This window comes from Pseudonaja textilis, chromosome 17, assembly GCF_049901715.1.
Source record: "Pseudonaja textilis isolate UNSWEBS1 chromosome 17, rPseTex1.2, whole genome shotgun sequence".
Lineage (NCBI taxonomy): Eukaryota > Metazoa > Chordata > Lepidosauria > Squamata > Elapidae > Pseudonaja > Pseudonaja textilis.
The window spans coordinates 7,016,117-7,040,691 of record NC_142006.1 but is presented as its reverse complement, the minus strand read 5'-3'; the positions used below and the strand labels follow the sequence as shown (position 1 = coordinate 7,040,691).

The window sequence follows — 24,575 nt, the reverse complement described above, 5'->3', positions numbered from 1 at the left end:
CTGTTATTCTGTATTCTATGGATTCACACAATCTATGGACCATCAATCAACCAAACAGGTTGGGTTCTGACAGCAGGAATTTGAATTCCTGTCTTTAGCTTCCCCTTCTGGGATTTTTCTGGCACTGCCCCCTCCAAGGTGTGGGGGAAACCCACCCACCTATGAGGCCACCCACCCACCCACCCAACTGCCCTGTAAGCCATAGTTAAACCAAGCCAAGGTTGTGATGGTCTGTGACACTGTTCCACCAAGGAGGACAGAGGCAAAGCAGGAAGAATCGGGATTAAGGTAAAATTCAAAATTCTGGAACTAGGAATAAATCACTCTTCCTAGCTGAGAGTTGACATCATGGTTGGTTCAGTTTGCACCCCGAAAATCCTACACCCCAAGAAAAAACAAACAAACTCTGTGACTCTCCAACCACTCTGTGTCCAGTTGAATTATCTTGGGGAGATGCAACATTCAGCAAACTTAAGAGGGACGTATCGCCACTAACTTTCCTGCCTGATCCAACACAGGTAGTCCTCAACTTACAACGGTTCCATTAGTGACCAAAGTTTACAATGGCACTGAAAAAAGTGAGTTAGGACTGTGGTTTTTTTTAAGGACTGATCCCTAGGATCATGTGATCAAAATTCAGATGCTTGGTAACTGACTCATATTTATGACGGGTTGCTCCGTTTTGGGACCTTAACAATCACGTTAATCACTTAACCACTGCAGTGAAAATATTTGAACCCAGGAAATGGATTCATTCAAACCCACAGATATGGGGGGGTCGTAAAGAGGGAGAGAGGGAGTGGCCCCCTTTTCTCTTTACTCAAGGGCTATGTAGTACCTTTTGATTGGTGGCGGGGGGCGGGGAATAGAACCTCCATATCCATGAGCAGAAGGCTGAGAAGGAACTCAAGAGATTCAGCAAAGATGGTTCATTGGGAGACGCCAACCAAGAGCTTCTTCATCGTGGTCACAGAAAGGGGCCAGGATGGCCTTCTGACCCATGAATTGGAAGGGTGGATGTCACAAGAGGAAAGTAAATATATCTCCCTCCATAATTTAGGGGCACTATGGTCCACCCCAAAATCTAAGGAAGCCCTCTGTATAAATCAAAATTTATTTTCCCAGACTCCTCCTTCCCCTTCTTCTCTTTCCTTTTCCTCCTTTCCCCATCTTCTCCTCCTCCTCTACCTCCTCTCCTCCTCCTCTTTCCTTCTCTTTCTCCTCTTCTCATCCTCATCTCTCCTCCTCTTCTCCCCATCTTCTTCCTCTCCTCCTTCTCCTTCTTTTTGTCTCTTTCTTCTTGTCTCCCTTCCTTGCCTTCCCATCTCCTCCTCCTCTTCCTCCTCCTCTTCTTGTTCTCCTTCTCCTCCTCCTCCTTTTTCTCGTTCTCCTTGCCTTCTTCCACCGTCTCCTCCTCTCTCTTCTCCAACAGTCCAGAACTTTCCAATCCCCCTGTCCCTTGACCTTCACAACTGCCCTAGGAGGTAGGCTAGTTCTGGAAATTCAGGATAACGAGTGGGCTGAGGCAGACGCTACACACCCTGTCCTCCTGGGCTGACTTATGGCTCCCAAGATTACCATAGCAAGAGGCAACAAAAGGGGTAGCTCTCTGCTGTCCCCTGGTGGCCTTTTGGAGTTTAGCAACCCTGATGCAGTAACTGTACAATTAACTCTTAATGCTTTAAATTAGGGATTTGGAGTTTGAAAACAGCCATATATATATGGCTGTTATATTTATATATTTATATTCCCCTCACCAAATGGAAAAGATTGCTTGGGGAAAAGTGGAAAGTTTCTTATCTCGGTTTTAAAATCCAGGTCGGGCTTTGCCAAAGAAACCTATTTCACTGACACCGAAGCCATGCCAGAGGGGGCTCACCCATCCAGAAAGGGAGTCTGCCAGGCTGCCCTGCAGCCCCCCGCTGCAGCCAACAGAGGGCGTCAGTGTCAATCATCCTGAATTGACTTTTGTTTGCAAACTAATGCTGGTTTTTGCTGGAGAGGCCCAGGAAGGAAGGAAGGCTGAGCTGCCACCCAGGCCCCAGTGCTGCACAGGGGCCTCGAACCCAAAACCCTGAAAAGAGCTCACAGCAGATCTAAAATGAGAGTACTGAGTACTTCATGGGTCAAAGGTGGCTCTAAGGCCTTTTTCTCGGTCCAACCTACCCCACAGGGATGTCGTGTGTTTCAAACGGAGTGCCCCATTACAGCCAGTTTGAGCTCAATCCATCCATCTCCAAGTATTTCCATTTGGTGGCATGCTTCTTCCTGAGTGCTGTCTGAATGGCACTGAGTCTCTTGCTTGGGCATGGGGGTTGGACTAGATGACCTCCAAAGTCCCTTCCCATTCTTATTCTGAAGCTCGGCAAGATTTCCACCCACAACAACAGCCCTGTGAGGTAGTCTGGGCTGAAACCCAACCTTCTCTCTCTCTCTCTCTCTCTCACACACACACACACACACCTGAATTTTTTTTTTCCTTCCTCACTCAACCAAGTTGGTTTCCCTTTCAACTTGAAATCCACACCCACCCGCCACCCACTCAAATAAAACCCCCTGGTTCAATTTTCACCCTAGTCCCCTCCAATTTCTGAGTCTCTTTCCACCTCCTGTTTAAAAATAAATAAATAAGAAAGAATTTCCTTCGTTTCTCTCGCCTCCCTTCAAAGTTTTGGGGGTTTTTTTTTTGTTAAATTTCCATAGAGGTGTGTGGGAGGGGGGGGCGAAACCCCACTTTAATATTCATAGCCTTTAATAGACCAGCCGTTCTCTTTAGGCCCCATTGTTACCTCACTCTTGCCCTGTCTATATTCCCATAGTTCGCTCAGAAAAGGCGTTAATATTCATTGATGTTAATAGAGAGACCCCAAGTATATCGCCGCATTGTTCGGAGGTGTTCTTGTAACCACGGAGTCAATAGGCAAAGCTCCCCTTTCTCTCTCTCCTCGTACCCCTCCTCCTCTCTCTTTTTTCTTCTCTCTCTCTCTCTCTCTTTTTTTTCTCCGCTTTTTAGATAGTCAGAGGACATCTTTATCCCCGGCTTTAGATTTTTGCCGGATTCCCCTATTCAGAAGCAGAGGCCCCAAATCCATGTCAAGGAGGGAAACGGTGGAACAGATCAATCATGTACGGTGGTGCGGCCCCGGAGTAATCTGACATCCATGGGCTGTTTTGAAAACACGGGGGTGGGGGTGGGGGGATGATGGGTGATGGAAAGGCGAGGGGGCGTGAGGAGGCTGGAGGGAGAGCGGGGATCTGTTGGGGGCTGAGGGGCGACGGGAGAAAGGGACATGGGGGGGGAGAGGCCCCCAGAGAGCCACGAGGAGGGAGGGAAAAAGGGGAAGGGAAAAAGGAGATTAACGCAACAGCTGCTTTTGGGGGTGGGTGGGGGGAGTGGGGGCGATCCCAGGAGGAGAAAAGGGACGGAGGGGGGTCCTTGACCAAGCCCATTCAGCACCCCTCCCCGGCTTGAATAGGAGGGGCTGTAGGTGGGGTGAAGGGCGGGGGGTTAATTTATGTCTCTGCTGACTGAACATTTATTTCTCCGGGAAGACAAGACGGGTTGTGTGTGTGTGTGTTAGAGGCGATCAAATGAAGCTCGGTCCGCAGGCGCTGATGGGCGTTTAAGGGTCTGCCCTTAAAATGAAAATAAAATATTTCTCTTCGCCAGCTCTCCTCCCTCCCTCCCTGTGAGGTAGGCCTGCGAGGTGGAGAACAGGGTGCACAGTGGCCTTAAGGGGTGAATTCCTGGCCTTTTAGGAGCCTACACAGCACCACAGACGTGTTGTGTTGGGCTGGGGGCAACAGTCCCCCCCCCTTTGGAAGAAGAGGGGTCAGTATTCAGGGGGAGCACTTCGCCTCCTTGGTGCGTCAATACAGCTAGTCCTCGATTTTTGACCTCAGTGGAGCCCCAAATTTACGCTGCTAAGCGAAACTTTGGGGTGGGGTGGGGTGGGGGGGAAGAGCCCACCTCTTCTCAGACGAGGTTTTCACCCCTGCCCCCTAAAGCCCACCGCCTGGGACCCCTCCCCAGCGCGGGGATCAAGAAGCGGCTCATTGTAAATCGGAGCGCGAGAGAAAAATTGCGCTTTAACTATCGATTAAAAGCCTCTTAACTCTTTTTTTGAACTTTCTCGCTTCAATTTCTCGCCTCGCTTTTCGGCCGCCCCGAGGCTCCCGCTCTCCCCTCACCCCCACCCCCTTTCCCCCTGCCCCGAGGGGAGGGGGGCCCCTTGGTTTTCAACATCTGCTGGGATTGAAGAAATCCGCGCTTTAGGGCGCCTCCCCGCCCCGGTTGGGAAGTCATTAAAAAGATATTAGTTAGGCTGTGAAGAAGGAGCACCGGGCCCTGTATTGATCGGGGGGGAGGGGGGATTGAGAGAGAGAGGAGGAGGAAGGCATTTTGACAAATTCTTTTGCGCCTCTCTTTCCTGGCTGGCTTTCTATTAATTGTCTTTCTCGACCTCTAAAGAATTCCTTCCTTCCTCTCTCTTTCTCCTTCCTTCCTTCCCTCCCTCCTTAATTTTCTCCTTCTTCTTCCCCTTCCTCCCTCCTTCCCCCTCTCTTGTTCCTTCCTTCCCTCCCTCCTTCATCGCCTCCTCTTTCTTCCCCTTCCTTCCCTTCTCTCATTTCTTCCTCCCTCCCTCCCTTGCTTCCTTCCTCTCCTCTTCTTCCACCTCTTTATTTCCTCTCTTCCTCCTGTCTTCCTCTCCTCCCTCCCCCTCTTCCTCCTTCCCTTTCCCCTTCTCCCTCCCTCTTGCCTTCCCTCCTTCCTTCTTTCCTTTCTTTCACCTCTTATTTCTCTTCGATAAGTTTCCATTGGTTACCTCTGGCTCCAATTCAAACCTGGTCTGGGACATGGAGCTATCAATTAATTGATTGATCGATAAGTTAATTGGGGATGGACAGAGGCAGTGAAAGTTAGAGATTTCCCTGGCATTTTAGGGCTCTTGCTATTAGCATTTTCAAAAGCTTCTAAGTGGGGACTTTTTCCACCTGGGACCAGATCAATGGACTTCAGGTAGTCCTCAGTTGAGCCCAAAATGTATGTTGTCAAGTGAGATGCTTGTGAAGTGACTTCTGCCTCATTTCCTGAGCTTTCCTGCCACAAATGTTTAGTGGTTGTTAAGTTAATCTGGCTTCCCCATTGACTTCGCTTGTCAGGTCACAAAAGGGCCCCTGTGTTGGCAGGTGAGGACGGCTGAGGAGAGCAAGGACTCAGATGAGGGGCCAGGACCATTAGGGAGTGGACTGCTGCCTTCAGAGATTGCGGGGGCTGGCAGCAACGATGAGGAGGTTCCCGAGGAGCCTGTGCCGAGTGCGCATAGGGCTGCTCACAGGAAAAAGCAGCTGCAACAGTACGGGCAATTCGGGAGCAAGGCTGCAAGGTCCCTCCTTCAAGAAGATAAAAGCCAGCCGTGAAATGAACATTTTTGCAGAAGGCAAAGACGTTTTGAAACTCAGTTTCATGGGCATTCCAGTATCCTGAGTTTGTATTTGAAGATTCTTATTTTGCAAATTATTTCTTGTCTGTTATCTTTTGGCAAGTCTCACAGTTTGGCATGGCTTGTGCTTCTCACAGCTAATTATTTTGCAGAAGCGTGAAAAGGTTTCTGTTCCCTTTGGATTGTGTTTGATTTGTTGGAAAAAGGCATGGGTCGGAACACCCTGTGACCACGGGACATTGCAACGGGTCATAAATATGAGTCAGTTGCCCAAGTATCTGAATGTTGATCGTATGACCACGGGGAGCCTGCAACGGTTGTAAAGTGTAAGAAAACAGTTGTAAGTCCCTTTTTCTCAGTGCCCTTTGGTCACTAAACGAATGGTTGTAAGTCAAGGACCAGCTATATTGAAATCCTCATGCTGTAAAAGGCTAAGTTTTCTATCCCTTGCCAGCACCCTCCTTCTTCAAAAATTGGATAAAGGTATAAAGAATAAAAATATTTTCCCCGGGGTGGCGTGGAAAAAGGAAATTGTTCTTCCCACTGCTTTGCTTGGCAATTTAAAAAAAAAAAAAATACTTGCGGAGGTTTTGGAACGGCCAAGTGGCGGACAGCAAAAAAAAATAATAATAATCCACACCGTGCCATTTGTGTATGGTAGCGGCACACCCTTCCAAAGCTGGCCAGCCGCAGGTTTTGCAAACGCGGCCCGGCCTGTTGCCAACCCAAAGCCTTCAATTGGTGCAAAGCTGGAGGGAGAAAAAAAAGGCTTGTTTTGTTTTCCGAAGTCGCGACTTCTCTCCGTGGGACGGCTATTCCCCGTGTAAACACAATCCACGCCTCCGAAGGGTCTGAATTATCGGCTTCTGGAAAGGACTCGCGGCCATTGTATGCCATTGTTTGGCTCGGCAGGCGTCCCCCGTGGCCGCCGGGCCGAGAGACTTAAAGCTACCATTCTCGCCGCCTGATGATAATTGGGGAAAATTGTCACCCGCCGGCCGCTACCTCTCGGCTTTGGTTTGGTTCTTTTGCTGGTTGTCTGCAAACTCAACCTGGAAGCTGGCCAAGGGGATGGAATTGGCCAAGAATCCGCTCAGAAAGAAACTTTGAGGGCCCTAAAACCTCTGTCTAGCGGACAGTGGACAGTGGGGCCCTAAAACCACTGTCTAGACAGGGGACAGTGGGGCTGTGGAACTTCAGACTGAAATAAAAAAAAGAATCGATTCTTCACAAGTACACAAATGTGTGTTGACTTGGGACCATTGGTAAAGTCTGGGTTACCTATATACTGCTAAAGCACTCGTTGTGTTTATCTGTCTGTTTGCACCCTCAAATTAGCCCAAAGAGTACATCATATATACTCAGCGAGTCAGGGTGAATTTTGCTCCCTGTTTATATACAGTAGTTTGTCCTGCCATTAATGGTATATACAGGGAAAGCTATTGAGTAGACAGAGAATAAACCACACTCACCCACACTGATGATGTTACCTAGTTGGGTAATGAGAAGTCCGCAAACAAGGAAGCTCAGAGCTACTGTTTGTTAACAGGGAGCAAGACACACCCATTAGCACTGAGGATGTTACCTAGTTGGGTCATGAAATCTCTGCAAGAAAACAACCCAGCTTTATGTAAACAGGGAGCAAGTCACACTCACTGGCACTGAGGATGTTACCTAGTTGGGTCATGAAAGGTCTGGGAAAAATCAACCAGGCTCAAAGAGCACTAGGATATCTCCATAGCTATAAATAAATACAAACATTGAAATGTCTATATGGAGATTCTCCAGGTCATGGTTGTCTCATAGGTACTTTTTTTCAAAAGGCAACTGGATCCTCCAGCAATGGAGCAGTTACAGCTCCAGGAGGTAAGCTTTTAACTCAACTGATAGTTTTTTAAAAACCAGCTACTACTAATATCTTCATTGTAGGTAGTCCTCAACTTACAACTGACTTAGAACCACTTAAAACTGGCACATCTCCACGGTCACATGGTCAAAATCCGTTTAAAACCCCCGTGGCCAAAAAAAAGAGTTTGTAAATTTGGGTGCAACTCCCTTAACAACCATCTTGCTTAGCGACGGAAAGTCCGGCCCCCAATTGTGTCCGTAATCCAAAGACTAATTCGAACTACATTTAAACTTCCCCCAGGATGCAAAGGATGGGTTGTGCAAACGAGGATGAGGATTTTCTGCTCCAAACATTGACGGTCGCTTGCTCTGCATCGATGTATTCAACGCACTCCGATTGCAAGAGAAGGAAACGTTTGAGAATGGAATTGCGATCCCTGCTACCCATTTGATAAATTATAAATGCAGAGAAGGGAAATAAGATTCCAATAAATCAGTGTATTGTCAAATAAAAAGCCTTTAGAGTTAAATAAGGTCTGGAGCACCAGTGGCTAAATTCCCTGGAGCTGATGCTTTGCTAACAGAAATTACAGTAAATATGAGGAAGAGGAAGGGAAGGACAAATGGATTTTTAAGAGTCAAGAGACTCATCTCTGAGAGCCTTGGGGGGGAAGCTATTACTACAGTGACAATTTGCAATGAAATCTGGGGAGGCAAGATTAGTAAGGATTTCCCCCCAAAATATATCTAGTCTTTTTCTTTTTTTAATTCTAGCAGAATAAAACGGATCTTTCTAGCATGATCTCAAACCACGTAGGGCCTTGGGTTGAAAGATAGCAGGGAAAAACATGGATAGTTAAGAGTAGATTTTCAAACCAATATAAGAAACCTGAAACCTCATTTTGAAATGGGCAATTTTCCAAAATCTGTAATGCACTTCAATTATCATAAAAAATAATGGGTATTAAGGACACCTCTATAGAAAACTGCACCCATTCTTGACATTTATAGGCGTAAATGCAGTCATTAATTGCCACTGAATTGAGTTCACCTGATGGAGGTTGTACAAAGCAGATTTTGGCTCCGTGAGCTGTTTTTAATGATTAAAGAAAAAATATATATATTGGAGAAAGTCTTTGCACCTTGGGGAAAGTCTTTGCAATACCTGTGGACGTTAGGTAAAGTTGCCAGGAAAAAAAAATGCACATGTTTATCTAAAGTATGAATGGAGACTATACTAGTTGCAAAACAGCCAAGTCAGAAAACTAAGGAATTCAATAGTTTGCAGCAAACATAAATGAAATAGGATGCTGATGAAAATTGCTAGAGGAAAAAATAATGTTTTAAGCTCTCGTGGGAAAAGGTTGCGCAGGAAATATTAGACCTACCTTTTTAAAATAGAGTAAACCAGCCTTGTGTGAAGATGGTTGCAGAGAAGGGTGGAATTGCCTGAATCGACGTTGGCTGGGGAATTCTGGGAGTTGAAGTCCACGCATGTTCAAGGTTGAATGGTCTGAGCTGAGCCCTAAAAGAGATGAAGTGGAAACCTAACCAGTTTGGCAAGAAACATCGTAGTGAAAACTAATATATTGGCCAACCAACACCTTCTAGACTAGTAACTTGCAATTCCCAGAATCCTCCTGCCAACTTTTGGTCTTTGCTAAGCATTCTGGGAATTGTAGGACCCTCACCTCCCAGAATTCCTCAGCCAACATTTGACCATTGCTGAGGCTTCGGGGAATTGAAGTTCACTCAAATTGTGCCTCAGCAGAGAATAGAGTAGAGTAGAGTAGAGTAGAGTAGAGTAGAGTAGAGTAGAGTAGAGTAGAATAGAATAGAATAGAATAGAATAGAATAGAATAGAATAGAATAGAATAGAATAGAATAGAATTCTTTATTGGCCAAGTGTGATTGGACACACAAGGAATTTGTCTCCAGTGCATAAGCTCTCAGTGTGCACATATACAACAAAGTGATAGGTCATAGATCTTAAATCATAGTTACAATCATTAATCATAAGATACAGATAACAAGTGATAAATCACAAGATACCAATAGGAGAAGGTAGGATTTCAATGCCCTGTTCCAGGGTTCAGAGGGGAGCAGTTGAAATAGTTTATGTCAGGGATGTGAGGGAGTCTGTAGATATTTTTCTCAGCCCTCTTTCTGACCTGCACAATATACAGGTGTTTTATGGAAGGCAGGCTGGTTGTGATGGTTTTTTCTGCAGTCCTTCTGGGCCTCCTTCCCTCTACAAGATGTTGGAGAACAGACACACAACTATGGAGGTTGTTGAGTTTTGCTCCGTTTTATGACCTTGCTCACCACAGTTGTTAAGTGTATCTGAGGTAGGCAGATGTTGTGAATTGATGGCGTTAGAGGTCTCGTCGCAGGATGTCAGCTCTTCCGAGCAAAGCCACCTTTTGCTACTGACTGATGGTGAATTTGTCAATGCCACTGGATGTTCAGATAATCAAATAATATTAGTATTATCGTACATCACACGGCCAGATGTTTAGACTTGATTTGGCATTCTTTGTCCACCTATTGAATCCTTCCCAAGGACCTGGGATAGGTAGATGTTGATGCTTGATGGAGTTTACAGGTCTCATTGCAGGGTGCCAGCTGTTCCAAGCAAAGCCGTCTTTTACAATTGACTGATGATGAATTTGCCAATGCGGATACTGTTCAAATGTTCCGATAATAAATTATTGTGGTCTATTGCACAGTCAGCCAGATGTTTAGTCTGGATTTGGCATTTTTGTCCATCTGTCTTCCCAAAGACCTGAGAGAAACTGTAGCTGTTTGATGGGGTTACAAATATTGTTGCAGGATGTAAGCCATTGCTGATAGAGCTGCCTTCTGCAATTGACAGACAGTAAATTTGTCAGTGCCGATGGTGTTCAAGGGCTGCTCCAGCTGTTTTGGGATTGTACCCAAGGCACTTATGATTATTGGATCTATCTTTGCTCTCTCTTGCCCCAAGTCATTCTTATTTCTATTTGTAGATCTTCTTAATTTGATATCTTCTCCCATTCTTTCTCTTCTATTCTGGTAGTTCTTGCACGTCTAATCAGACTTAGCCAAATAAGTTATTCAGAGAAAAACAGCTCAGTCATCCATAATCGCCGTGAAGCCACGGAGCCAATGTTAACGGAGGCAGACACAATTTCCCCAAACTGACTATCGGCTAGCATTTATGATGCCAAGTTCAAAAGCAACTCTACTACGTCTGTAATGGAGGGAGTGGCCCGGCGTGGTCATGGGTGGCCGTTTAGGGGTGGGGGTTGGAGAGACGAAGAACAGATGAAAATCCATTACTAGATTTGGTATCATTTCAAGCCCTTAAGTGTTCTTCCTCCACACTAGACTGCTGACCAAAAAAAAACAACCCCCAACAATATTATTATTTTTTTGACCGGCTTCGCGAGGCGCCATTCCTAATGGCTGGATTGGTCTTGAAGGCCTCGGTGCTGAGTGGCCCCACCCACCAGATATTCGAAAAAAAAAAATGAAACAGGGAGAGTGGGGGGGCCATGAGAATGAAGTTTGCATAAGAGCCGGGTTCCATAATTCATATCAAGGATATTCCACCAGGGACCCACTCATCGGTACTTACAGATAACATTTAAGAAAATGCATCTCCTTGGCTTTTTCCGAGCACTTACGGTTCAGGGTAGAAGGGCACCGATGCATCGGTTTCAATTAAGAGACACCTTGGAGTTCATTAAGCAACAGGCCAAATGTTCTTTTGGCACAGAGCTTGGGAAATGAATTAGGAGAAGGCCTCTCATCTCCATCAAACGCTCATCTGGAGCTTCACTGTCTCCACGTCCTTCCCTCCCTCCCTCCTTATGCCCAAATGGTGTTTTGCCCATCCATTTTTCCCCCCCACCTTTCCGTTCCTGCCTCGATTCTCTGGAGGTGTCTTTTAAAAGATGCCATCTTCCCTCTGCCTTCCCCCCTCTTGGTTCCCCCCACACTCTCTCTCTTTCCGGCTTTCAACAGCAGCCCCCTCCCTGCACTAAGCATTGCCACTTTTACAGATGGGGTCTTGGGAGGGCGGAAAGTAATAATATAAACCGTACAGCAAATGCTAAGAGGCGGTAAATTTAAGGGCGGCCAAACTCACGGTTTGCCAAATAAAAAGATCCGGATTAGATGGGGGAACCTGGGCTGGTAACGCTGGTGAAATTAGGCAGGACTAAGAATGAGGAAAGAAAGAAAAGTGAAGGAGAGAGAGAGAGGTGGCAGAGTTTGATTTTTGGAGACTTAAGCCTGGAAGGGGGGGAAAATATTAATGGAAAGAAGAAAGAACGGGTTATGTATGATGGATCTTCCAAGGTAACTATGTTTTTAGGCAGATGTGCAAGCGTGAAAGATGGGGTTGGAAAGGAGGCCCTTTAAATTGGTCCCCACCGAAGGAAGAGAAACGGGATGGGTGCTCTGCAAGAAACTAGGAATGTTCTCCGATCTCCTTTCCAAAGCATGGCTCTGCCTTTTAATAGTTCTTCCTGTAAAGAACTTCTTAGGATTGAGCAGAAAGGATGAAAACCCGGGAAAACTATACCCTGGGAAGAAGGTGATGAGACCCCATCAAATAAAGGAGGCATATCTGCAGAAAATCTAGTCCCCTTCCAGCCACGTGTCTGAAGCTAATTTTCTTTTCGTTAGGAAAACACCCATCCTGGGAGGATCAAATACCTGACAGGTGACCTCAGCCCTAACGTGGGGATTTTGAGTGGCGGCTCCTGAATTCTGACTGGGGGGGAAATAACCCAAGTGTAAGGGACATCCTTACACTTGGGTTATTAATTGCACCAAACTTGATTGCAGGAAATACAACTTCAGCAACAGAGTGGTCAATGCCTGGAATACTCTACCTGACTCTGGGGTTTCTTCCCCAAACCCCCAAAACTTTAACCTTAGACTGTCTACTATTGACCTCACCCCTTTCCTAACAGGTCTGTAGGGGGGCGTGCATAAGCGCACCAACGTGCCTACCATCCCTGTCCTATTGTTTTTTTTATATATTTTTTTCTTATATGTATCCATGTATTCATAACTATGTTTTTACTTATACCTATTATCTTGTAAGCGATTGACAAAAATAAATAAATAAAATAAAATCCTGTTCTTCCTGCGCCAACTCAGGAAGCTCAAACTGGCCAAGTTCTACAGAGGAATGATTTGAGTCTGACATCTGCACCTCTATAACTGTCTGGTTTGGTTCTGCAACCAAACAAGACAGACACAGACTTCAGAGAGTAATTAGGACTGCAGAAAAAACAATTCCTACCAACCTGCCTTCGATCGAGGACCTGTATCCTGCACGAGTCAAAAAGAGGGCTCTGAAAATATTTACAGACCCCTCACATCCCGGACACAAACTATTTCAACTCCTTCCCTCAAAACGACGCTATAGAGCACTGCACACCAGAACAACTAGACACAAGGGGAATTTTTTCCCGAACACCATCAAATAATTCCCACAACACTGTCAAACTATTTACAAAGTCTGCACTACTATTACTATTAATCTTCTCATCACTCCTTATCACCCATCCCCTCCCACTTGTGACTATACAACTGTAACTGTCGCTTGTATCCTTATGATTTATATTGACTGTTTCTTTGTATGATTTGATTATTTGTACCCTATGACTATCATTAAGTGTTTTACCTAATGATTCTTGATGAATATGTATCTTTTCTTTTTATGTACACTGAGAGCATTTGCACCAAGACAAATTCCTTGTGTGTCCAATCACACCTGGCCAATAAAGAATTCATTCATTCATTCATTCTCATCTTCATATCGTTTTTGTTTTTTTTTCCAATGGATGTAGCCACCCATGACTTTTGAGCTGCCGGAGGACTAAACCACTAAGGGAAAAAAAAAAAACTTTTAACACTTCAATGGAAAGCAGACAGAAAACTAAGAGGGGAAACGGAGACCACTTTTAAATGTAATTTTTTTTGTGTGTAAAAGGACAACGACACAGCACCCAGAAATGAAATCGTGTGGAATTTTTTTTTATTATAGAGAGAGTGTAAAATGCAACTGTCAGTCAAATAAAAAGAACATTTTTGTTTTAAAACATCATGCTGAACATTATCCAATTGTTTTTCTTTTCTGTATACAGTTAGACATTTCAAGCATTATATAAAGAAATGGGAGGGAGGGCGAGGAAGCTCCTAAAACAGCAACTTCGGTACAATTCAAAACGGAATGTCGCATAGATCAATTAAAAATGTCAAGAAAAAAATAGCTTTACTTCCGTTTTTTTTTTCTCTTTAAAAATACACTGTTATCTGTACAAGAAAACACTACAATAAACACTGGAAACCATATTATCCCTTTTATTAAATCAAAAAATTATTCAGAACATACCTATGGTTAATACTAGATTTCATTTTTATTTCCTGTAGGTAAAATTTGACAAATATTAAGGTAAGAAAATACTTAAAAACAAAGGAAAAAAAAAATAAAAAGCCAAAAGCAAACACACACCCTGGAATTAAAAAATAGTTACTACTATTTTATAGGATTTAAATGTTCCACAGTGCTTGTTAAAGATACTAATAGCAGTTTCATCTTAATATTAAAAATAACAGTATTTATTTCTGAAATAGACAAAAAGTATTTTGCTCTTTTTTTTTAAAGAGATGCTTGGAGGTCTTAGATTTACAAATGCAACCAACCAGGGAAACATAGAAAGGAAAATAGTATCACTAAAAAATTAACACATTGCTTTTATATTAACCCTTTAGATCTCTAGAAATTATACAGCCCCTACAAAATGCCCCCCCCCCGCGATAAAAGAACGACAGCAAACAGCAACTGTCCCAATAAATTCACATAATTAATTACAATACATAGCATAATTCAGTTTCTTCTTTTAAAAAAATGCAATAAAATCAAAAACAAAGACAGCCAAGGTACAAGAAAAATTAGAAGTAAAATATTTAATGAATTTACATATTTAAGAATATTTAAATACTGTTTTTTTTTAAAAAAATCATTTTCTTTTCTTTTAGAATTTGTTACATACCACCTAAGACTTCCAAGCGTTTTTTGTTTGTCTGTCTGTTTGTTTTTCTTTTTTCAACAGAAAAAAAAAAAGATTTTAAAATCAAAGTACAAAGAGAAGAGATGGGGGGTGGGTGAAAAAGAGAAAAAAAAAAGAAAGGAATAAAACCCAAACACACGCCCACACAAAAACCCATTTGTTGAAAGCTTTGGGGAAAGTTGTGATGCCACAGCTGTTCATTGGCTTCCCTCCAAATCATGTTCCCGGAGTTTTGCTTCGTGCTCTTTTTAATTTTTTTTTCCTGTCGTTTTTTTTTTATTTTTTTATTTTTTTGCCTTACGATTTTGGAAATGAATCCTCCCCGGAAAAAGAAAAAAAAAAGAACAAAAACAAAAAGCAGAAATTAAGGAAAAGGAAGAAAATGACATAGCACGTCCGTAAAGTTTTAGTACATGTTACTAATTGTTCCTGATTCTTAGAAAAAGTTCAATAGAGATTATCCTAACCACTAGTGTTTCACGAAAGAAAGAAAGGAAGGAAGGAAGAAGAAAGAAAGAAAGAAAGATCTTCAAACGGCTGCAAATCTAGAAACCTCTGTTACAAAAAAGGTTTGTTTCCACAATGATTCCAAGGAAAAGGAAAAAGGTAGGAGAATCAAACAGTTGTTTTACTGCTCCTGAAAAAATAAAGGACAAAAAAAAAAAAAATTAAAAGTGAGTGGAAACAGAATTAAAAATGCTCAACGGGTTTTGCAATCCTATCTTGACCCTGCAGTGGGGAAGACAACTAGACCCATCATCCCCGTCCCACACACCCTTCTCGCCCACGACCGAAAAGGCCCCTTCAGGCAGAAGTTTTTGCAATTTCTTTGTTTAAAGAAACAAATCAAAAAATGGCCACGGAGATGCTGCAGCAGTCGTCAGGGTGAAAAACGGTTTTTAAAAAGCTACTTATGACCAGTTTTCACACTTACGACCGTTGCAGCATTCCCCATGGTCATGTGACCAACGTTGGCAACGCACTCCTATTAACGACGGTCATGTGATTTCCCTTTATGCGACCTTCTGAGGAGCCAAGCCAACGGGGGGGGGGGGGACGGCTCGGTGCAACTGGAGTGATTCACTTAACAACGGTGGTAAGAAAGGTCCTTCAATGGGGCAAGCCTCACTTGGCTGCAGAAACTGCCTGCTTTATTCATTGGTTTCTGCAGTTGGCTGGCGTAACGTCAAAACCCCGTATCCTATAAACCTGCTTATTTCTGTCTTGGCTGAGCGTCACACGTTGACTTCATTTGGCAATTTCTTTGGGTTTTTTTGTGTTTCTTTTCAATATTATTTGTAAATTCATTAGCCGCCCGCCTTACTGCGAAGGGTTAAAATTAAACCGAGCCTCTCTGACAATTTCGTGACTTGTCAGTCGAGGGTGGCATCCGGAGATTCAATCCGCTGCCCGCTGGGCTTCGAGACGGCAACTGCGCGCAAGAGAAGCACCCACCTGGTTGTGAGCCTGCCCTAACGTCTGCCCGTAGTAGGCCGCCTGTTGCCGGTAATACTCTGCCCAGGCCATTGTGTAGTCTGGCTGGCTGCTGGCTTGGGAAACAGCTGTGGCAGCGTGACCTGGAAGGGAAGGAGGGAAGAAGAAAGAGGAGAGGGGTAAAGGGGATGCTGACGAGGAAGCTGGGGAGTAGCCCACCTACCCCATTCCCCAATAACTCGCCCCCTCCCCCCGGGATTCCTGCTTCGGGCTAAGCCTTGGCCCAGGGCTCATGCTCGTAGAGCAGGGGAATTAATTCCAATTTACTGTAGGGCTACCTCCATAGAATTTTGCAAGTCTGAAGATACAAATCCCCCCCTGTCTCCTTTACAGGCTGAGAAACTAGGGAGGGTCTCTCCTCCTTCTCTATCCCTTATGCAGCTCAGGGCTACGCCGTCTCTTATCTGACTGTTCTCTAAAGCTACATTAACACAACCTTGCAACGTACAAATCGCCCACCGTCTCTTTTACCAACTGAGATACTAGGGAGGGTTCCTTTCTCTATCCCTTATGCACCTCAGGGCTATGCCTTCTCTTATCTGACTGTTCTCTAAAGCTACATTAACACAACCTTGCAACGTACAAATCGCCCACCGTCTCTTTTACCAACTGAGATACTAGGGAGGGTTCCTTTCTCTATCCCTTATGCACCTCAGGGCTATGCCTTCTCTTATCTGACTGTTCTCCAAAGCTACATTGACACGACTTTGCACGTCTGAAGGTACTTACTCTGCTTCTTGTAATAGTCTTCCCATGCCTTGCTGTAATCTGGTTGGCTATTCTGCTGCTGGTTTTGCTGACCTACCCAAAGGGAAGCCAAGAACGAAAGAAAGAGGTTACAGAGCGGCCGGAGAGAGAGAGCAGGACACAATCTCTGGGTCTGAACCCCTTGAGATATTGATGGATCGACTTTTCAGAAGGAGAGCTGGGATCCTGTGCCCAACTACCCGAGGAGGAGGACATGTAACCCAAAGGCAGAAGAATGTGCTTCTGCCAGGGATAGCTATTCCCTGTTTTATCTGGAAGTTTCTAACACTCCAACATAGAGTAACATATCCAACATATGTCAGAGCACATACAGCGCAGAGAAGAGCAACCAGGATGATTAGGGGACTGGAGGCTAAAACACATGAAGAACAGCTGCAGGAATCTGGAATATCTAGTTTAAGGACTAACTGACTGCTGTCTATATAAAAATTTATGGCAAAGCTACTTTGTTGTAAAGCTATCCCCTTGCAAGCAAAACGCTGCAGCAGAAAATTATCCGCTGTGAGGTATCTTGACTTAGGGGTCTCCAGACTACCCCAAATACTCCCCCCCCCCAAAAAAAACCATATTTCTAGGATGGGGGGCACTTACTTGGGACCTGCTGTCCTGGTTGCTGCCACGTCTGGAAAGTGCTTCCCCAGCCCTGGGTCATGAACGCCTGGGGACCGCTGTGGATGACAAGACACCGTTACTTCTTACTAGCACTGATGATGTAACCCCATGGTCCTCCTTCTCTCATCTCCTCATCCTGCCCTCTTCTCCACAAACCCCACTCCCTTCTAGCACTGATGATGTAACTTAGTTGAGTCATGAAACGTCTGCAAGGAAACCACCAAGCTCAGAGAGCACCAAGGACCCTACAGTCTCCTCCTCCTCCTCCTCCCCTTCTAGCACTGCTGGTGTAACCTAGTTGGGTTAAACGTCTGCAAGGAAACCACCAAGCTCAGAGAGCACCAAGGATCCTACAGTCTCCTCCTCCTCCTCCCCTTCTAGCACTGCTGATGTAACCTAGTTGGGTCATGAAACGTCTGCAAGGAAACCACCAAGCTCAGAGAGCACCAAGGACCCTACAGTCTCCTCCTCCTCCTCCCCTTCTAGCACTGCTAGTGTAACCTAATTGGGTCATGAAACGTCTGCAAGGAAACCACCAAGCTCAGAGAGCACCAAGGACCCTACAGTCTCCTCCTCCTCCTCCCCTTTTAGCACTGATGATGTAACCTAGTTGGGTTATGAAACGTCTGCAAGGAAACCACCAAGCTCAGAGAGCACCAAGGACCCTACAGTCTCCTCCTCCTCCTCCCCTTCTAGCACTGCTGGTGTAACCTAGTTGGGTTATGAAACGTCTGCAAGGAAACCACCAAGCTCAGAGAGCACCAAGGACCACACAGTTCAACCCTGAGCTACTAATATTATCTTCTACTGGTTATCATTTAAATGGGGCAGGCATTCCCCCCCACCGCCAAAGAAATATCTTCACCTAGCTACCTGTAGCCAAAGGCGTAAGAACAAGGATGCACTCCAAATGCTGACAACCTTTGAAGCGGTGCAATTTCACAATAAGCTGGGAAACGACACACAAAGCCTTTCCCCGCCTCTCCACTCCCTCAGTCATGGGGAGAGGCAGGTATTGTCATCCCATTAGCTGATATAACCAGTGCCGAAAATGGATCCTTCGGCCTCTTTGCAACTGGCTGAAACGGGTTTTTCAGAACATGGCGTGCTGCTGAACTTTGCTCTCTCCCACTTTCTTTGCAATAATAATTTCCCTGGCGAGACCACCAAGCTCGGAGGGCACCAAGGACTCCCTTCACTTCGTCTCCGAGCTAAAAAACATTAGCCTCCGTTGGTCCTGGGGGAACAGAGGACTAAGCTGCGCTGCAACGAGACGAGCGGCCCACCTTTCCATGCCACAACCTCACGATGAAGAAGCCGAACGCACGGAGGGCAAGGCTTGTCCCTTTTGTCTTTCGGATGCTGTGACCTCCGCCCCCCGTTTGTCATCCCACCCCCCTCCCCCCCCAAAAAACCCCCTCCCCTCTGAGCACCGGCCTTTGCTGATCCTGACCTTGAGAAGCACTGTCTTTGTCCGCATCCTTAAAGCATCCAGAACGATGCAAATACGTTACGGACCCGTTAGTTGGGTTGCAAGCATCGGTTATGCTGGGAGAAATGAAAACGAAACGAAGAGAGGGAGGAAGGGTGGGGGAGGGGGTGGAAATCTTACTTTTGATGGGTCGTCGCAGGTGGCTGGCTGAAAGGAGCCTGGCTAAACCCCCCAGGTCCACCTAGGTTGGTGCCCTGAAAGAAAAGACATCACTGGAAGGGGTTACTTAGACCAGAGTCTTCATGTTTGAATGACAAGGTGACCCTGCGAGCGTTCAGGGGCTGTGGGATACTTGGGGTGGATGGGGGACGTGGTCAGCTATGGACCCAGGGGCTCTTGCGGTCGGGGGCGGCTGAAAATTCAGTCCTTTCCCACCGTCGGGAAAGACACAAAAATGGTAGAACCAGGTTCAAATGGGCATCGGTTGGCTATTTCTTGGTTTTCTTTAAGTGGTACCATGGTTTAGTGGTGAAGGTGCTGGGTTAGAAAGCAGGTAACTGGGTTCTGGTATCTAGGAGACGGGGAGTTCTAGTCCTGCCTTAGGCATGAAAGCCAATTGGGTGACTTTGGGCCAATCACTAGGAGACGGTGAGTTCTAGTCTCACCTAAGCTCTGAAAGTCAGCTGAGTGATTTGGGTCAATCTGTCCGGCCCAACCCACCTCACAGGGTTGTTGTTTGTGGGGTGTGGGAAACAGGAGGAAGAGAGAGGATTAGGTAAGTAAGCCACCTTGAGTTAATTTATAGAAATAGTCAAGGTGGGAATGAATGAATGAAGGTTTGCTTTTTTTAGCTGATGGTTCTGACAAGCATGGGCTTCTCCTGCGCCTCCCATTTAGAAATGCAGCCCCAATGCCTTTGCAGGTGATGGGTATGAAATAAATATTCCCATTTGCCCAGGAAACCCGTTGAATTCGCGGGAGAACCCAGGGGCCATTTCCCAACGCCTTCCAAGCATCCCGCAACGGCCAACCTGTACCCCATTTGAGGGGGGAGGGAGGTGCTTTGGGGTGGGGGGGTGGGGGGGCCTGCATCGCCCAAGCTGGCCTGAGACCGTGAAAGGCACGACAGGACTTACTCCCACTTTCTCATCGATCAAGTGCCTGGCGAGCTCGATCTGCTGGGGCACTCCCCGGATGGTGAATATCCGAATGTTCGGGTCCGTGTTGGGAGGAGGGTTTCGCTGGAGCTCCACGTGTGCCCCCGATTGCTGGTTTATGCCCTTGATGTTCTCTCCTCCTGCAAAGGGGAAGGAGGCGTTGGGTGAGAGAGCTCGGGCCTGGAAGGTTGTATGCCTTTCTCCACATTCATCGTGCAGCGCCCCCCCCCCGCCCCCGGGGGACCGCCACGACGAGAGGTCTACGTTTCCAAAGGACGACATCTACTCGGTGTGGCTGTTTTTGAGGAGCTTCTTTCCGGTAGACGCCATCATGGTTTGTTTGTGGTGGACTACAGTCCAGAGCCCCAGGAGGGAGGGGCGCGGGGGGGGGGGGCTTTCCCAAAGAGCAAAGAGACAAGTAAGCTTGGCTTTTGGGGGGCAGGCAGGGAAAGGGCGAAGGGGGGCCCTCCCTAGCAACTCACAGAGGTCTCCGAACTCGGCAACTTTTAAGACTTGTGGGCTTCAACTTTGGTGGATGAGGAATTCTGGGAGTTGAAGTCTTAAGAGTTGCCGAGTTTGGAGACCTCTGTGAGTTGCTAGGGAGGGCCCTCCTTCGCCCTTTTCCTGCTGGAAGGGATCTTGGAGGTCTTCTAGTCCAGCCTCCTTATACCATCCCAGACAAGTCTTTTCTTGAACACTTCCTAGTGCTGGAGTCTCCTCCTCCTCCTCCTCTTCTTCCTCCTCTCTACAAACCCACTCCCTCCTACCCCTGATGCTACAACATAGTTGGGTACCGAAACGCCTGCAAGAAAAACCACCAAGCTCAGAGACCACCAAGGACCCCACCAACCCAGAGCTGCAAATAGTCCTTCTGAAGCTCAGCCTCTTGTTCAAAGCCCCTAAAACGCATTACTTCACGAAGGCTAAACTCTTGGCCACAATATAAAACATTCCCTGTGCAAGAACAGCCATTCAACAGCCCCGTCCCAACAAGTGCATTTTATTTTTTATTTTATTATGTATCCGACTTATCTCGCCAGGAAGCAAGACGCAAACCAAACAAGATCGCCATTAAGCCTCCTGCCAAATTGCAGTATTCCCACAACTCGGGGACCGAGCATTGGATTTGTCGGTCAACAAATGCACACACACACACACACACACACCCGCTGCCTTGTAAGCAGAATTTCTGTCGCCGATTCCCCGCAGGGCTCTCCAGAATTAGGCAGGGCTGGTGGGAAGCCCCTGGCTGCCAACGCTTGGGAGAACAAGAACAGGCCCCGACAAGGAAAGGCTCATAGAAAGACGGAGCACGACTAATGAAAATTTAGCTCCAAAAGGGAACAAGACACCCAAAGATACAGAGATATATAGAGATATATACCCGGAGGGAGGGTTTCGGTCTCGCTTGTCTTCATGAAATTTGCTTAACAAAGGATTCCTCCACGGGCTCACAATGGCTCGATTCTTAGGCTGGAAACGGGGGGAAGATGCCTGACCCTCCTCCTGACTGGCCAGAAACCAAAGGTGAAGGGGAGAAGGACCAATTAGTTCAGCATCGGACAACGTTGGCTCTAGGCAGGCCAACACGCCCCCTTTTTGCAACAGGTGCGGGAGGAGGCGCTTTGAAAAAGCTTCCCAGTCTGATCTGGGTTGCAGAAAACCTGCGGAAACTTTGCCAAGTCCGAAGCAATGAGGGTTTGTTTTCAAAAAAGCAACCACAACCCAGGAATGGTGGGGTAGGCAGGATAAAAACCAGGAGACTGTGACTTCTAGTGTGTCAGGGTTAAGTTCATGAACTGGAATAGAGCATTGTAATAAGGTCAGCCAATGCATAGGCACAGCAACTGAGTCAGCCAATGAGGACTGTTTGGAAACTGAAACTAGACGTAGCCCAGGCGTGGCTCCATACTAAGCTCTGCAGCTCTGTTAAGCTCTGAGTCTGTCTATTGAAAATGAAACTGCTTCTCCTCTGCTGTGTGTCTTGCTTGCCTGCTGAACTAAAGTGAAATTGATTTCTGAGCTCCTGAGCTCCTGCTGTTCTGCTCTGAACCTGTAACATGTCTGCTCCTGTTTGAGTTTGCTCCATGTTGGAGAAATCTACAACTGGTATTGTAAAAGTTACTTTAGATGTTTATAAAGAAGTTAAATGAAGCCTCAACCACCTGCATTTACTTTTCTGGCACTGAATTGACGCTGCAATACTCTGAACATAGTGCTGCCTTGGGAGTGAAAAACGATGGTAACTTTGGGCCAATCGCCAGGAGATGGTGAATTCTAGTACTGTCCTGGGCATGATAATCGATTGGGTGACTTTGGGCCAATCACTAGGAGATGGTGAGTTCTAGTCCTGCTTTAGGCATGAAAGTTGGTGAGTGATTGGGCCAATCACTAGGAGATGGTGAGTTCTAGTCCTGCATTAGCCATATAAAAGCCAGCTGGGTGACTCTGGGCCAATCACCAGGAGATGGTGAGTTCTAGTCCCGCCTTATTCATGAAAGACAATGGGTGACTTGGGCTAATTACCAGGAGACGGGGAGTTCTAGTCCTCCTCCTCTTTGAGCTCAATATTTCTGTTGTTAAGTGAGGCCCCATTTTATGACCTTATTTGCCATAGAATCACTGCAGTCATTCAGTAACACGGTTGCTAAGTGAATCCCTTGGCCAAGTGTGATTGGATGAACATAAGTCGCCTTTTTCAGGGCTGTTTGCAACTTTGAGAGGACACTAAATGGGCACCGTTGTAAGCCAAGGACGACCTGTATGCCCGTCCTTTCTTCCCTGATCAGTGCAGAGGGACACAATTCAATTCATGTTGCTAATTTCTGTGCAAGATCCACTGAACTGTGTTTAATGTCGCATTTTTTACATTTTACGTAGCCCAGTGTGATTGTGAGGCGGTTTTTGGTTGCAGGAGGGGCGGGTCTGAGTCGGACCTAACGGAGGAATTTCGGGGACGGCTTCCAAGTTTCACACGGTAGTCGGCTCACGTCGGAAGAGAGGACAATATCAATTCCAGCCTCTCCAAGCAGAGTCCTCTCCATCCCTCGGCCAAAGACTGGAGGGCCGAAGGGGGGGAAAAGAAAAGAGAGAGAGAGAGAGAGAGAGAGAGAGAGAGAGAACAAGCCAAGATCGGTTCCCCAAAGCGTTCGCCCCCTTTTCACAAAAGCCAGTCACCTGCTTAACACATGGGGCTTGTCTGCAGACGGCTATTCAAAAGAGGGGCTGCTTTTCTTCGAGCAGGGGGCACGGGGGGGGGGGATGGACGACCGACGGGGGACCCACAGCTGGACGCAAAATCGTAAAGCAATTAATCAAACGAGGCTAAAAAGCCAACGGTGACAGGGAGCAGGCTGTCAAGATGGCTGGGTTTATCATGGAAATACAGCCTCCCTCCAGCCCCCCGGGGGCTCCGAAGAAGAGGCTGCAGTGAGAGCTGTCGGACATGGATGCAAAGGAAACCCTTGACCAGCGAAGGGCCATGGCTCAAGCCTCTCGGCCCCCATTCCCCCCCCCCTCCAATGAAAGTGTCCGTGGAGGACAGCTCCTCCGACTTTTGCGAGCTGTTTTCCAAGGAGACTGGCTCGCTGCTTTCAAGAACTGCAGCGTTTCGCTTAGCGACTGTGGTTAAGAAAGATGCTCGGGAAAGTCGTGGACTGCGGGTAGCGTCAGCCTGCCATTCTGCATGCTAATCGCGGAAGGAAGGGAAGAAGGAAGGTAGGAAAGAAGGAAGGAAATAAATAAATAAGAAAGGAAAGAAATAAGAAAGTTAGGAAAGAAATAAGAAAGTTAGGAAAGAAATAAGGAAGTAAATAAGGTAGGAAAAAAATAAGGAAGGAAGGAAAGAAGGAAGGAAGGAAAGAAATAAGGGAGTTAGGAAAAAAATAAGGAAGGAAGGAAGGAAGGAAGGAAGGAAGGAAGGAAGGAAGGAAGGAAGGGCAATAACAATAGCGTTTAGACTTATATGCCGCTTCACAGTGCTTTCCAGCCCTCTCTAAGCGGTTTACAGAGTCAGCCTCTTGCCCCCAACAATCTGGGTCCTCGTTTGACCCACTTCGGAAGGATGGAAGGCTGAGTCAACCTTGAGCCGGTCAGGATCGAACTGCTAGCACTCGACAGAGTCAGCCTGTGATCCTGCATTGTAACCACTGTGGCTCTTCACAATGATGGTTTGAAGCTAAAAGGCCTGGATCTTCTTTTTATTTTCCTTGCAAACTTACCAAGAGGCTGACATTTCACACACAAGACACCCCCAGGGGACTCACCTTTGCCGATCACCAGGCCACATTTATCGGCGGGCACCGTGTAAGTGATTTCCTGCATGCCGCCGGGGGTGCCCAGGCTCCAGTCTCCCCGTCCGCGCCCTCTGCCCCGGGTGACGGCCAGGGTCCCGAAACCATCGCGCTCCTGGAAGCGAAGAAGGCGGCACCCCTGAGCATGCGGGAAAGGCCTGGTGGACTATCCCCACCGGCCCCCAGCCAACTGGGAATTCCAGAAAAGCACCTTTCCCAATTCCACGTCGGATAATAAAAACGAAAGCGAGCCTGCCTGTTCTCAGACAATGGGGGTCCTTCTCCTCCCAAGTTTCTAGTCCTCATGGAATTTTTGAGTTGAAAAAACTCAAGGAAGTACAGGTAGTCCTTGAGTTCAGCTGTTTGCTTGGTGACCATTCCAAGTTAACAACGGCACTGGGGGGTAAAAAAACCTGAGTCACAAGACCCCGTCCTTGTAATTATTAAGATTCCCA

The 24,575-nt window shown here is 46.5% G+C and overlaps 1 protein-coding gene across 3 annotated transcripts in view; it reads right to left on the bottom strand.

Moving 5' to 3' along the window:
- Positions 1-13,307: 13,307 nt before the first annotated feature.
- The window catches only part of FUBP3 (far upstream element binding protein 3), a 31,418-nt gene continuing 20,150 nt past the window's right edge, over positions 13,308-24,575 (bottom strand). For all 3 annotated transcript variants that reach the window (XM_087914302.1, XM_026712258.2, XM_026712259.2), the window contains exons 13-19: positions 24,094-24,235; positions 19,808-19,968; positions 18,852-18,925; positions 17,219-17,295; positions 16,589-16,660; positions 15,821-15,942; positions 13,308-15,002 (exon numbers count right to left, since the gene is read on the bottom strand). In XM_087914302.1, coding sequence (XP_087770428.1) covers positions 14,994-15,002; positions 15,821-15,942; positions 16,589-16,660; positions 17,219-17,295; positions 18,852-18,925; positions 19,808-19,968; positions 24,094-24,235 — 657 coding nt within the window. In that variant the 3' untranslated portion in view covers positions 13,308-14,993. The remainder of the gene's footprint in view (positions 15,003-15,820; positions 15,943-16,588; positions 16,661-17,218; positions 17,296-18,851; positions 18,926-19,807; positions 19,969-24,093; positions 24,236-24,575) is intronic.